Source organism: Trypanosoma equiperdum, assembly GCF_001457755.1.
Source record: "Trypanosoma equiperdum strain OVI genome assembly, contig: ctg_254, whole genome shotgun sequence".
NCBI lineage: Eukaryota > Euglenozoa > Kinetoplastea > Trypanosomatida > Trypanosomatidae > Trypanosoma > Trypanosoma equiperdum.
In genome coordinates this window covers 65,437-78,756 of record NW_027124148.1, presented here as the reverse complement: position 1 = coordinate 78,756, position 13,320 = coordinate 65,437, and the positions used below count along the sequence as shown (strand labels likewise).

The window sequence follows — 13,320 nt, the reverse complement described above, 5'->3', positions numbered from 1 at the left end:
CATATATATATATATATATATATGTATATATTCATATCACAAAACCAAAATACACACACACAAAAAAAAAGGGAGCTACATCATGAGTTAACGATGTGATCTTCCGGTCCCTGCGGGAAAGGCAATAACCTCGTAGCTCACCTACAGTGCAGCACGTGTTTAGGTGCACCTTACACGTCCAAAACGAGCGGAAACAACGACTGAGTGAAAACGAGGAGAATACGAAGGTAATACCGCAGTCCAGCACAATAAAATAAAACGGTAGTGCTTTCACCATTGTAATCGTAACTGCATTGTTCACGCACAGCTCCTCTAAAAATACCCCCATACGTTATGATGCGTCGTTCTGTGCAAATGCCTGATGGGGACACGCGGGAGAAACGATCGAACAAATAACCGTTGCATTCGCCGTTTCCTCTCCACACAATCCCCTGTTGCGGGTATCTTTTCCTCCTCTCAGGGAGGATGAGAAGTAAGAGTGAGTAAAAGCTTAACAACAAAAAGTGGCATAACTCACGTGTATGATACTTCCCGTCTGCGACAATAAAGCGTTAAGGAAAGGGGAAAAATGGGAGAGGGAGCGGGTTAAGACACTATAAAGTAAAACCTTGGATTTCAACAAACGAGAATAACGGTATTAAAGTGAAGTTCCGAAACCCTTACAAAAATGAGGGTAACGCGCAACACCAGCAATAAGTTAGATTAAACAAAGCCATAACACCCTCGAATCGACCTGCACCCTCCCCCCATCCCTTCTTCCCGCCTTGTACCACAGCAGCAATACAGCCGTTGCCCAAAGTGAAGGAAGTTCATTTAAGAAGATTTAAAAAACAAACAAGAAAACGACGGCCAAGACAGCCGATTTTAATGTACAATAGAGGTTTCCAGGCGTGCAGGGTAGGGGGATCGCGGGAATGTGACCCCGGGTGTTGTTTCAACCACTTTGGTGTGCCCTGTCTGCCCAAAGTTTTGCATATTCGTATGATGTAGAAGCCAACACGCCGTCAATAAGACACGTCCCAATGTTTAGGGCGAGGCCACCATAAAACCCCAAAATACCACGGGTACGATACACCTCACGCGTGACTCCCCAAAGGCGTGCCTTAGGGGCCACTTGCAGGTTCGCACGCACAACTAAATACGGATTGAAAATGACTGCAGTTACCGCGCTTGTAATTACAGACGCCACAGTATTTAATGCAACGTTGTCATCCCTCGCGAGCAACCAGCGCTTCCAGGACAACCATGAGGAAGAAACGAAGACGGGCTCCGTCACTGGGTCCTCTCTCCCATCCAACAAGAAGCCGTCTGCAGCGGCATACAGGTAGCCCTTACTGACACCGTACATCGCCCACCATACGGCCGTCCACTGGCAACCAATAACAAGTGTTGTGCCGTAGCCTGCATAAATTGTCCTCAGCCCTCCCTCGCGGTACATGGAGGCAAATGTATGAATCATACAACCGGACTTGACGGCCCTGCCTCTTTGAACACCCTCACAATTAGCTGTCATCTGTCGAAGTGCCACAATACTCAGTGGAAGGTGCACAAGCCTGCACAGAGCGTCAGCGATATAGCCAGACACGGCGTCACGAGTTGGTTTGTTCGCTAGTGGTATATTCTCCCGGCTGTACTCAAACAACCACAGGTAGATTGCCTCGCTTAGGGCACATCCAAGTGCGAGGGCTGCCATCCCTTGCGTTAAACCAAGTAACCCACCTTCCGTATTGTACACGAGTCGGATGATTTGCCGGGTCGTCATTTTATTTGCAACAGAGCTCGTTTGCTTGCGCGCGAGGGCAAGGTTGAGCGGTTGCTGCGCCGCTGTGCGCAACCAACATAGGATGACGGCATATGTTACAAACCACATGCTATCCAAATCCGAGTAGCTACGGTTTAAACTGTTCGTGTGTTCGTGCGGACCCAACTCCGCTGTGGCCGTCCCACAATCGAATTCAGTCGGCGCGTCTCCTGCTGTGTGTTTCTCAATGTTACTTTGGTTCTCCTCAGGCTTTTGAGCCCACGGTACATCCGACATCGGTATTATTGGCTTGCAATAACGCTGCTATTAAACAATAATTGGAAGCAGTTACAGTGGAAATGCACCCAGATCCCCGAAACAGTAATGATGGTAATAGGAGGGATAATTATCGATGAACTCTGAAAAGCACAAGTGGGTCGAGGTCGTCGGGGTACACCGGCTGAGCTGTGATTCCTACCAACAGCTTTCCCCGGGAGGGGGGGGGAGTTGAGTACCTTTAACGCTAAATTTGCTTAGCCCTTGCTCCCTCTATTGCTACCTCTGTTAAAACCTTATCCCGGCAAGATTGGGTGAAGATAGAGGAACAAAATAAGGAAAAGACAAAAAGGAAAAAAAAATGAGCAAATAACAACGATACCAACTGTGACCTCGCATCGGGAATGACAAATGCTAGGTAGAAACGTTAAAAGGGAATAGAAGTAGCAGCTGATGGTACGGTTTCAGCGAAGAAAAGAAAAGAGATGTGTGTGTCGCAAGGAAGTAACACACCGGTGTGCATAAAGGTATAGACTACCACACCTTCACGCTCAGCACTCGATTTCACCAGTTGCTCTTTATTTTTCTTGTGTGTGCTTCTTCACACCGAGTAATTGACGAGCGTCAAAACAACAGCCATGAGCACTCCTTCTCCTTAGGAGAAACTCCCTACGGCTTCCTGCATACGTTATTATATTTTCGTTTAATCGCGTTTATACTTAGCACGATGGCAGAAGGCACGGCCACACCAGACTGAGGTGCGAGAGGTGTAACACGAACACACACACACACACTTCTCCACGCATTGACACGTTTGCATCTTTTTTTTCCTTTCTGATTACCTTTAACGATTAATTACGACGGGTCGCGCTTAACTCGGGGCTTGGTCGCCTTCACCGATGAAGATTTGGTGAGATGTTGCGGTTTTACCGTCTTTTTGTCCTCCTGAGGTTGCTTTCGCTGTTTGGGATGTGTCCCTTTTTTATTCACTGGACTATTCTTCCCCGACACGTTTGAGGCTGGAACTGTGGCTACTGAAGAGGAAGACACGACCGTTGACCGCACCCCACCACCTTTATTTTTCTTTCGTCCTCCTGCCACACCATTTGCATTGCTGCTTCCATTCTGCTTCTTGCCACTAACCCTACTGCTGTCGTTACTGCCGACCCCTCTTTTGCTTGCTATTTCCTGGCACTTCTCCTTTGGCCCGCGTGCCAAGGCACTTGGTGGCACCCTTTCCAACTGTTTGCAAAAGTCATGGCATGCGTAGTCTATACCCAGGGCTTTCAGTTGAGCATTGTTTTTCTTCTCAGTTTTCGAGTACTTTATAAGGGCGGCTATGGGATTCTTGTAACGAACGTCATGTTGTTGTAGCGATATGCCCTTTGTTTTATAGGCGTATGCCAACTGGCGGCGCTGCTTCACTTTTTCCTTCGGTGGCATAGGACGGTGGAGGACTGCCACACGGGCCTGTACGCAGAAGCCACCAAGTGCCATGCCATGACATTCTTCAACCACGATAGGAAGCACCGACTCATCATCAAACTGCACGTAGGCGATTCCTTTCGACTGATGTGTACGACGACTGCGAACACAGAAGCAGTTGAGCACTTTCGCACCAAATTGAGAAAAAAACTTGAACAATTCCGTCTCTTGAAACTCCGGGGGAAGGAAACGGAGGCGGAGTACAGAATAGGAGAGCCGCGTCCCCTCTCGCTTTGCCTTCTCGAAGGGATTCTCCTTCTTATCGCTTTCCTCCTGGTCGTCGTCACTGGAATCACCACCAAAGTCGTCACTCCCTATAGATTCGTCGTCGCTGCCACTGCTCTCAAGGTCATCCACGTCGCTTTGGTTTTCAGTTTCATCATCCAATTCCTGAGGGACGGAGTCCTCGTTTTCATCACGCAACCGCTTCTTGGATTTTATTATACCACTGGACTCCATGCGTCTTGCCGCAGCGGCGGCTGCTTTGCGAGCAGTCGAGTTGTCGTCATGGTTATCATCCTCGAAAGTGACGCGAGGCCGCTGTGCTTTCTTCTCCACACCGACAGTTCGGGTTTCAACTCTCGACTTGGAAATCTCACCTGCACGCTTGACAACGGCTTTGCTCTTTGGGGGCACCTTCTTCGCCTTGATCCCCATGATTTAGGCACACACAGAAACACACAAAGCAAATACGCTAGTAATTGAGTCCTTATCTCACTCCCTCTTCCTCCGGTGGTGCAACCAAAACTACAGATACCGTGCGCAGTGGGGGAAAGAAGGTGCACAGTCAGTCATAAAAAAGAAACAAGCAAAAACAAGGTAGGGAGCAGAACAACGTAGACGTAAAATACTCGAGGGGAAACCCCAAACAACATGGTGAGAAACAAGTGACTGCCGTGGTCAGTTGTGTTGCTTGTCCGTCATTGGCGTAGTGGTTGGCAAGTTCATTTACATCTAATGAATCCACATAAACACACACGCTCACGACTTCAGTATACAAAGCGCCTCTATATTCTAAAGTATACTGCCAAATTATGTACATCCACACTACCAATCACGTCCTTTCCTTCACACTACTGCCGAGGAGAGGTGCCGCAGGCGTATCAACTCCATAACGATCTTTTCCCAAGGTCCCGTTGCGGCACAACCCGTTGTACCAAGCCATTGCATCTAACAATGTTGAGCCCTGATTTCTCCCCTGCACCTGGGTTCCTGTGCCAATCCTTGATCCCACCGACCCTAAACCATCTCTGCACACTTCCTTGTGCCAAGCAGCTACCAGCTGCTGCGCCATTCCTCCCAAACGTGCGATGTTATTCGTGCTTTCATCGGTTACAGCGAGCTTCCTCGAGAAAATTGTCTCAGAAAAGTTAGTCAGTGCCAAAATATCAGAATACATGGCTTGGAAAACAGCCACCCACCGCCGTGAGGATATGTTTTCTGGAAGGTTCGCGGATCGTTCAGGAAAAGAATTACCTGAGCGACAAGACACATTGATCTTGTAGAGCCAAGTTACACGCTGTGCCATATTCTCGTTGATGGTAGTTTCGTACGCAACTGATTGCTTCTTCCCACCGCTCATCCGGAAGGAACCATTCTTGACAGTACCCGGAGAAGCACCGGAAGGCGTGGGGGCAGCCCCACCGTTTTGTCGTCGCACGTCACGAGTTAACCGAATCCTCCCCGGGCTTCCCTCCGTTCCACTTAGTTCGTCTTGGGGAAAGAGCAGAAGGACAGCCTCTGACAACGCAAGTGGGTAGCAGTCGCACAGGCGACCGGTCGCTAACAGGGAACCAATTAACGGGCTTTGGACAAGGGAGGGGCCCGATTGAGGGATTTGAACCCACTTGGTCGTCGCGGATGCAACTGCTGGAGGTAACACTGGTGAAAAGAACGACTCGACAGCCTTCTCAGGCGCGTCTTTGAGAGCCCTGAGCACATCCACTGCAACTTCCTGCGGCTGCAAGAGTGCCTGACTCTCATTCTGGTGAGGAATGTCGTTAAGACACAGGGATAGTTGCTCCGCGATGTACAGCCGGAGATTCGCCGACCCCGGACGGCGGAGTACTTGACGAATGTTTCTCATGATAACCGCCAGCTGATACACAACATGATCGGGTAAGTTCCTGTGCTCTCCATCAAAAAATGAATCGGCTTGCACCAGGGAGGCAGGGGACACTGTAACCGTACCGGAAGGACTAATGCAGTTACTCCATGTTTTGTCACATGTCCAACCACAAAGACGTTGCAAGGCACGCCGTAACCATCCGACACAAACGCAGGTGAACAACGGGGTGGTTGGTATTGAGCAACAACTACTCAAAAGCGGGAGAATTGTGTCAATCAAAAGTTCTCTGGAGCAACCACGGCTGACAAGTACCTCTGCGAGACGCGCGCCCGCCAGCCGCACAACAGTTGACTCATGCGAGAGGGCACCGATGACGTGATACCCCGCGATAGTGAAGATGGTTTCGGAAAGTGAATCCTCCAATCCCAACTCTGCGCTACTACGGGCGGAGTCCAAAACCGAAGACATCCTCTGGGTTTTGTTAGCGGAGCCGCCGCCAGCCCTCGCATCTCGTGTCACGCGTGTGACAACGGCAGCCAAAAACAGTAAAAAACTCGTCCTGGCACTCGCACCACCCTGTTGCGTTACAACATTGTACACATGCGATACGATGTCAGGGAGTAGTTTTAATGCTATAGCTCGGTCGGCAGGCAACGCAGAGCAAAGGAGCGCAGCATGATTGTCGGCACCAATGTGGTCTAGTCGTCGCATCGCTTCCTTTGCATTATGAAGGATGTCGTCACGGTACAACGAAACAGCAAGAAATGCATCCACGTCGGATATGTTTGACATCACCGAAGCGAGAAACATGTAGCGCTGTGACGCATGCTGACCACTCGCTGATGCAGCCGAAGAGGTTAATTTTAAAAGATCACTCGTGTTTCGTCCTCGCGGCGAACCTGGCACCGACTGACAGCGCTGTGCCCTCTTCGGCGGTTCTCTAAGGAAAAGGGCAGCAACTTCAGAAAGGTTACTGCCATCACGTAAGATTATCGCTGCTACATCACCAACACGCGAAAGTAGGGAGCTCCATACACGGCACTGTAATAAGGTGCCGACAGCCGTTTCATCACTTAGAAAACAGGAAGTATAAGCAGCCTCGTCACGAATTTTAATACCGGGTGAGCGCTTGGACAATTGAGACGGCGGAGGTTTCAGACCGGCCCCTTGACTGCGCACGATACCCTCAATAAAATTGAGGGCGGACATTTCTTCCGTATAGGTTGGCCCTAGGTCTCCCAAATCTGGATCCACATCCCTTGTGCTTCTTGAAGACCGCCTCCCTGCTTTGCCCCCAGTAGCGCAGACAACTGTTGGTTGAACTTCTGAACGACGCATGGAAATACTAAACGCTACAGGAGGTCTCTCAGTACCTTCAGCACCACCACCACCACTGGAACCCACATCTTCGTCAGCAGGGTCTTGTGCCATGGAGTGAAGAACACGACTGGAGGCATCATCCACAGCAGGAGGCGGTACCTCGTTCTCCATCGGCTGTATTGGAACAAACCCGCGTTGCATTATGCCACGAACTCGATTTGACTGAACTTTCCGCTCCTCCACATGGTCAGCAGTGGCCTCAATATCCACCTTCTTTGCCACGGACGTGTGTACAACTGTTGGTGGGGTAATTTCCACTGCAGGAAGCGGTGCGGCTTCGAGGACCTCACGCCCTGTCAACAGTGTATACAACTGCCGCAACAGAGATTCAGCATAACCCTCGCGGCATGCTATTAGTCCCTCTATCATACGGTCGCTTAGTGGACAGTTGTTCTGTTGAAAATGCTTCTTTAGTTGCTCCCAGTTGTTGCGCTTGTTCACCACGCTTAACTTATCCTCGTAGGAGTGCATGGAAATGTTTTTCCAATAACGGGAACAAATGGTCGCTACAAGAAATCCGTTGGACAGGTCACGCCTCGGGAACCGCAAAAAACGTGGAAGCTGCAGACACCTCAACCAAGCGAGGACTTCCCGGGGTAGTCCCTCATGTTTGAACTGACAATGAGTTTCTAGCATCAGAATTTCTTATATGATCTCAGATATACTTATACGTAAACAGGTGAACTGATAAAATTACGAAGGCCGCACTAGTGGCCGATGTAACACTTCGGCGGCCCCGTTGCTTTTAGTGCAGTCCCTCTCCAATCCAATGTGCGTAGGCCGTCCCGCCGGCAATGATATTTATTCTTCGCTCAGACCAATTTGCTAATATTTCGTTGAAAAAATGTTCCCAAAAAAGATTTTAACGCAGGATGAAAGTAGAGAAGGTGATATGCACAGCAGCGACAGCTCAGTAAGCAAACGACACCCAACACTCAATTTTTTTTTTAAATCAGTCGTCACAAGCAGCGCACAAATTTCTCAAGTGGACGAAGAATGGCGTAAAAACGAGTATGTGCCTCGTCGCGCTTTTACTCCTTCTCTTCATATCACCTCTGGGGCTCATCTCATCGGCCCATCACAACGTAGCGCAGCCCCGCAAGCCACCGCCACCACGCAGAAACTAAACGAAGTCGATAATAAGCACACACTAAAATGAAAAGGGGTTTCCTCTTGACCACCCACGGGGAATCGCGCCGCTGCTGAAGGTGCAACTGCTCAAAATACCCCGATCCAAAGCCGTGTGAGCCCTCCGATGATCTTAACGCCGCTGCGATGCGCTCCGCCTGGGCTCCCCGCCGTTTCTCCAAGGCTCGAGCTAACGCCACGTACTCAAACAGAGAAGTCGACCCCTCACGCAGTTGCTGCTCATCTTTTTCTTGCTTCCGTTTTTGTGTTGTTGTCTTACCGCGTTGCCACGGCAGATCCCAATTTGCCATGCTGAGTGGAGTGCCAGGTACAACAAACGAAGCAGCTACCGCCTCCATTTCCTCCCTGCCACCGCCTCCAGTTGAAGGGGTGTCACTTCGGTCAACATTATTGCCCTTCATTGCCTCCTTTTGTTTTCCAGCAAGGCATTGGAGGGTTTTGTATGCGGCGGTTATGTTCGCCATTACCTCTGCAGATGACTCCGGACCATTGTTATCCGGATGGTGTTTCTTCACGAGTTCCACGTAACGCCTTCTAAGCACCCGCCGTTCAATTGGTGGAGCGGCGAAACCCATAAGTCTACATGCTTGGCCTACGCTAACACTCCGTAAAAACGTAGAGTAAGTGAACATATCCACGTTTGTTTTATTGTCCGCACACCTTCTCAACTCTGTGGGATCTCTGTTTTTCCACCAAGAGTCAGAGAAAAGGGGTGTGGTACAACAGCAGCACGGGGTGAGAACATGCAACACAAAGAAGAACGCAGGGACGAAAAAAGTATTAATGTTTTGGCTCCGACGAGAACATAAACGAATAGGAAATCTCAACAAGTGACCACACAACGTACTTCCATAGTTTTCTATGAATAAAATCAACGGCCATTCTTTTTTTTTCGTTCGCACCAAAGTAGAAGAGACCGCGGCTCGTGCACCCGAAACGTTGTGTGCAAGAAGCAAAGACATACAAACGCAGACCCAGCGAAGGCATCTGTGGCTGCACCCACAAAACTAGGGAGGCCCTCGAGCTTTCCTACCAATATATTACACCACAGTAAAGAGCACATCCACACTGAGAAGTTGATACATTTGTAAAACAACGTGGTCCACACGATTAATCCATGCCTCTTCGCCAGCCTTTCCACTTTCCCCAGCCGCTGACTTTGTATCTATTTCCAGAAGTAGCTCCATAAAACGTTGAAGTAAGTACCCTGCACGAACTGGCTCACCACAAAGAATATGAATGAGACCGATCCTCCGGTCCCGCTTTTCCGGAAGCCCACCGTATCTTCCTACCCCCAGCTGCCCCTTCTTGGCACTGCGCAGGCATGGACCCAAATAATAGTCCAGCAGGTAATCAAAACTGGCCACATCTGCAGTGGCTATAAAATCAAAGTAAGGCCCCTCCGACATTGCGAGAGATACCTCCGATTCAGCGAAACTGCGGCTAAAACTTTCATAAGGCATGATACGATCCTTTACGGAAGAAAGAACTTCACCCCACGAGCTTTCGTCGCTAATGCCATTGTGTGAAAGCCCCTCCCCACGTAGAAGAGCTTCCCCAGCTAGCAGAAGTTGATCATCAGTTCCAGCATCACTTGTTCCAACATAAGTCGGTCGTGTGCCGCCTGCTGACGATCCCCCAAGAGATGAGGCAAGTCGATTGGGGTTTGCCGCATCGCGGTTCTTTTTAACATCAGTGCTGCTGGCACTTACCAAAAGATAGTTCCGTAACTGCCCACACCGTAGGGCCAGATGAGCGAATATCATGGAGGCGGTAACAGTGCTGCTGCGATCACCGCCGTCCACAATGTGAAGGTGATAACGGCTCGCCGTCATTTATTTAAGAGTAAATAAGTAGATGTAGGCAATGTATTTATACACGTTCCGGTTACTCCGTGTCTGCTTTTAGCTTTATTTGTTTCCTTTAGCAGTTCGTTCCCCCGAACGGTATTGGCTCGTTCCTTTAAATGTCACCGATTAACTGGCACTCGCGGAGAGTTTTTTACTGCCGGATGTGAACCTTGCTCTTGAACGCCTAAAGTTCCCTTTATTTCTCTCACTGTTTTTTTTTTTTGAAGAGAAAAATGTGGAGCACAAAGAATTTAACAACAAAAATACATAAAACGGCAACATCGTGCAACAACATGAAGTAGAGAGTTACGAAGCCGCAAACGGAAAAATAGAATCAGATGACATAAAGCATAAAAACAAAAGTGGTGCAAATACTCCTACTATCGGGTGGACCGTACACTCGTTCTAATAGAATACAAATAAAAAAATAGCATGTTATCGATGCTCCTCTCTTTTATTAGGTTATCTCTATTTTTTTTGTTTTCCACATTAATACAACCACTAAGCAACGGTATTGCCGACCGCTCTGCGTGCGTACGCGCAACTATGTAACAAAACATTCCATGAAGTAATGAGGGTGGGGAAAATAAACTTCACTAGACTTATATACACATAGAAATAACAAATAAACTGGAACTGACTGTGCAAACCACATGTAGATCAACCCTGTCATAATCACTTGGACGGAGCAGCAGGTGCAGAGTTGTGTTCACCTCCACCGCAAAGTCACGCACGAGAAAACACGCAACCACCACCTCGCAATGCAGAAGCTTTACTTTGGGGCGTCGCGACGGGATGGAAGTAAAACGGTAAGCGGCGCGGTTTTTTGACTTCCTTTTCGGTTACTGTCCTCACCAGCTCCGGTTTGGGCGCGATTTGTTGGAGGAGAGGTCCATTGGGAGTAGTGAACAACTGCAGGGGCCTCCACAAACCATAACCTTTGACGATACGGCGATTGTCCTCCGGTGTCAACAAGACGGAGGCGAGGGTTTGGGGGGGCTTCTTGTACTCCCATCGCTTCTCGTGCCGCACAAGCAATTCCCGAAGTTTTGGGGCGCCACGTGCACTTTTTACTATCCATATTTTGTTTCTTCGGGGAGGAACAGAAGGTCGTATCCGGAAAGGCTACACTAGCTTCAGAATCCTGCAGCCGCCCAACTTCACATCGTAACGGTGACTTTTTACACACGTTCAACTCTTTACCGGTGGCAGCCAGTTGAAACGGCACCTCCTTTTCACTACGGTAATTTGCATGGTATCGCGTCTCCTGAGTTTTGACATCCGCATGACATCCAGGTGTTACTTTGCCCTCATCAAGCGGAAATTTTTCGTTTGCTTGTTTCAGCGGCCGCTGCGAGCCGTTTAGCCTCAGCCGCCCCTCGCGCCGTTCACGTACTAAAGAACAGAGAGCTGCGCTCCTCTCCCTTAGAGCCACAACCAACGCATGATACTCTTTATACCCAATACGACTCTCTCCCGACGGTGTTTCCATAGACTCAAACTGTTTTTGGTTATTTTCCGTGAGTAACATTAGAGCGGAGGAAATTCCAGAAACCGCATCGACAAATGCCTCAACTGCGACTGCGGTTACATCCTCCCGCTCAGACCTTCGCAGCGGTTCAGAAATGACACAATTCAACCCATCGGCAGCCGTCGTCGCTCCCAACCCGGGGTTTGAGACGGCTGCGTGACCGGTGGGGCACACGGCTTCAAAACCGCAGCAGCAACCGACACCGATTTCGGTATTTGGGGAAGGGCTGGAGTTGGCGGAAGAGAAGTGGCGGCTTTTCTTATCTGGCACGAGATGTTGAATACTTTGGAGTGGTGCAGAACACGTCTCGGCCGTTTCCTCCAGAAATGACTGCTGACGCTGCTCGCCAGCTTGTTGTTCTGAGTTCAAATCCTCTGAAGCGCCCACAGCACCAAACCCGGAGCCGCAGCGACTCCCCCCGAGTTCTTCATGCGTTGCGGCATTACGGTGCCACCCTCTCCATGACCGGAGTGGGCTCGGCGCGAAGCCCGCAACATTATCTTGCATTCGTCTTTTCTGCTCAAAAGGAACGAGGCGCGGAAAACGATGAGGAAAGTAAATGTTGGAATTGAGAAACGCTTCACGCAGCAGAGACATTTGATGTCCATCAATAAACAATCAAGCGAGTAGCGACTCAAATAAACGGTAATAAGAAAACAAAGAAAAAAATTAAAGCTGTATATGTGCGAAGGTACCGGTACAGCAACACACATACACACACACACACACACAAATGACGAAAAGAGGGGTGAGGGAATAAGTTTTAAAAACAACAACAACAACACCAAACAAACAAACGGAGACATATAATAAATAATAACAATAACAGCGGAAGCAAAGAAAGGTAATATGCGGCATAGCCTCTGTTTCCCCTCGGACCCCTGTTACCTTGTAGACATCACCACACCCACACACACACATGCAACACACACGTCTCCCTCCCGTTTGCTTTCACACAAGCATGCACATACATCAGCAAATACACGTGTGCAGGTTGAGCGAAAAGTGTTAACATAAAGCATTGTGCCAATACCAAACGAGGGAATGGAGTTAACACAGCAATGACACGACTGGCAACATAAACTGCCGCTACCGCTACGTTACAGAGCGAATCCCGCTGTGCACAGCCTTCCTCTGAGCAAAGCAAGCTTCAAGTGAGATAATATTAACTGCAATAATAACCCAACACACAAACATTAGCCATACATGTGAAACGAAAGATAAAAGGTTTGCTCCCACACTGTCATCAAAGTCGAGTCGAAGGCTACTGATGTGCGCCCTTAATAACGGTTGCCATCTATTATTATTTTTTTTTTCTTGTCTCTCTCTCCCATCCCTCCAGTGCCATCTTAACACACATGCACACAACTATTTTCTCGCTGCACGTTTTACTTGCTTTGGTTTAATATGGTAATCTTACAGGGAGTCAAATCAATGTTTCATTGATCCTTCCCTTTTTTCCCCCCTTCACACATCTCTGCTTCGTTGTTTTTCCGCAACTTCTTCCACACACTTGCTTCCCTCCCCCCTTTACCTCCCTCCCTAAACATCACACGCATAAGCACACATACAGATATATATATATATATATAAGTGCGCGTCCGCAACAAAGAGAAAAATCCACATATACATACACAAATGCATACATATATATAAATATGAATATATTGAAAGATTTAGAAGGTGTTAATGGCCGCTGCGCGTTACAACAAGAAGTGACGCCGAAGTTCCCCCACCCGTACAACTTTTTTCCCCTCCACCCCGTTCCTTCCTTCACTCGACCATGCGTGTCATATCATCATCATTGTTCCCGTCACACCTCTGACAAAAAGATGTACTT

General features: G+C 48.8%; 6 protein-coding genes across 6 annotated transcripts; all 6 read right to left on the bottom strand.

Annotated features, from left to right (window-relative positions):
• Positions 1-934: 934 nt before the first annotated feature.
• Positions 935-2,038, bottom strand: TEOVI_000096000 (mitochondrial carrier protein; the record flags this gene model as incomplete). The annotated part of the gene is made up of 1 exon (XM_067224277.1): positions 935-2,038. The coding sequence occupies one exon, from the start codon at positions 2,036-2,038 to the stop codon at positions 935-937; it is 1,104 nt and encodes a 367-aa protein (XP_067080378.1).
• An 834-nt stretch (positions 2,039-2,872) lies between these two features.
• Positions 2,873-4,159, bottom strand: TEOVI_000095900 (RNA-binding protein, putative; the record flags this gene model as incomplete). The annotated part of the gene is made up of 1 exon (XM_067224276.1): positions 2,873-4,159. The coding sequence occupies one exon, from the start codon at positions 4,157-4,159 to the stop codon at positions 2,873-2,875; it is 1,287 nt and encodes a 428-aa protein (XP_067080377.1).
• A 397-nt stretch (positions 4,160-4,556) lies between these two features.
• Positions 4,557-7,586, bottom strand: TEOVI_000095800 (protein of unknown function (DUF1042), putative; the record flags this gene model as incomplete). The annotated part of the gene is made up of 1 exon (XM_067224275.1): positions 4,557-7,586. The coding sequence occupies one exon, from the start codon at positions 7,584-7,586 to the stop codon at positions 4,557-4,559; it is 3,030 nt and encodes a 1,009-aa protein (XP_067080376.1).
• Positions 7,587-8,017: 431 nt separating this feature from the next.
• Positions 8,018-8,731, bottom strand: TEOVI_000095700 (chaperone protein DNAj, putative; the record flags this gene model as incomplete). Its single annotated transcript, XM_067224274.1, has 1 exon — positions 8,018-8,731. One exon carries the CDS (start codon positions 8,729-8,731, stop codon positions 8,018-8,020), a length of 714 nt encoding a protein of 237 aa, XP_067080375.1.
• Positions 8,732-9,139: 408 nt separating this feature from the next.
• Positions 9,140-9,934, bottom strand: TEOVI_000095600 (uncharacterized protein; the record flags this gene model as incomplete). The annotated part of the gene is made up of 1 exon (XM_067224273.1): positions 9,140-9,934. The coding sequence occupies one exon, from the start codon at positions 9,932-9,934 to the stop codon at positions 9,140-9,142; it is 795 nt and encodes a 264-aa protein (XP_067080374.1).
• Positions 9,935-10,721: 787 nt separating this feature from the next.
• TEOVI_000095500 (uncharacterized protein) lies at positions 10,722-11,987 on the bottom strand (the record flags this gene model as incomplete). The annotated part of the gene is made up of 1 exon (XM_067224272.1): positions 10,722-11,987. The coding sequence occupies one exon, from the start codon at positions 11,985-11,987 to the stop codon at positions 10,722-10,724; it is 1,266 nt and encodes a 421-aa protein (XP_067080373.1).
• Positions 11,988-13,320: the final 1,333 nt, after the last annotated feature.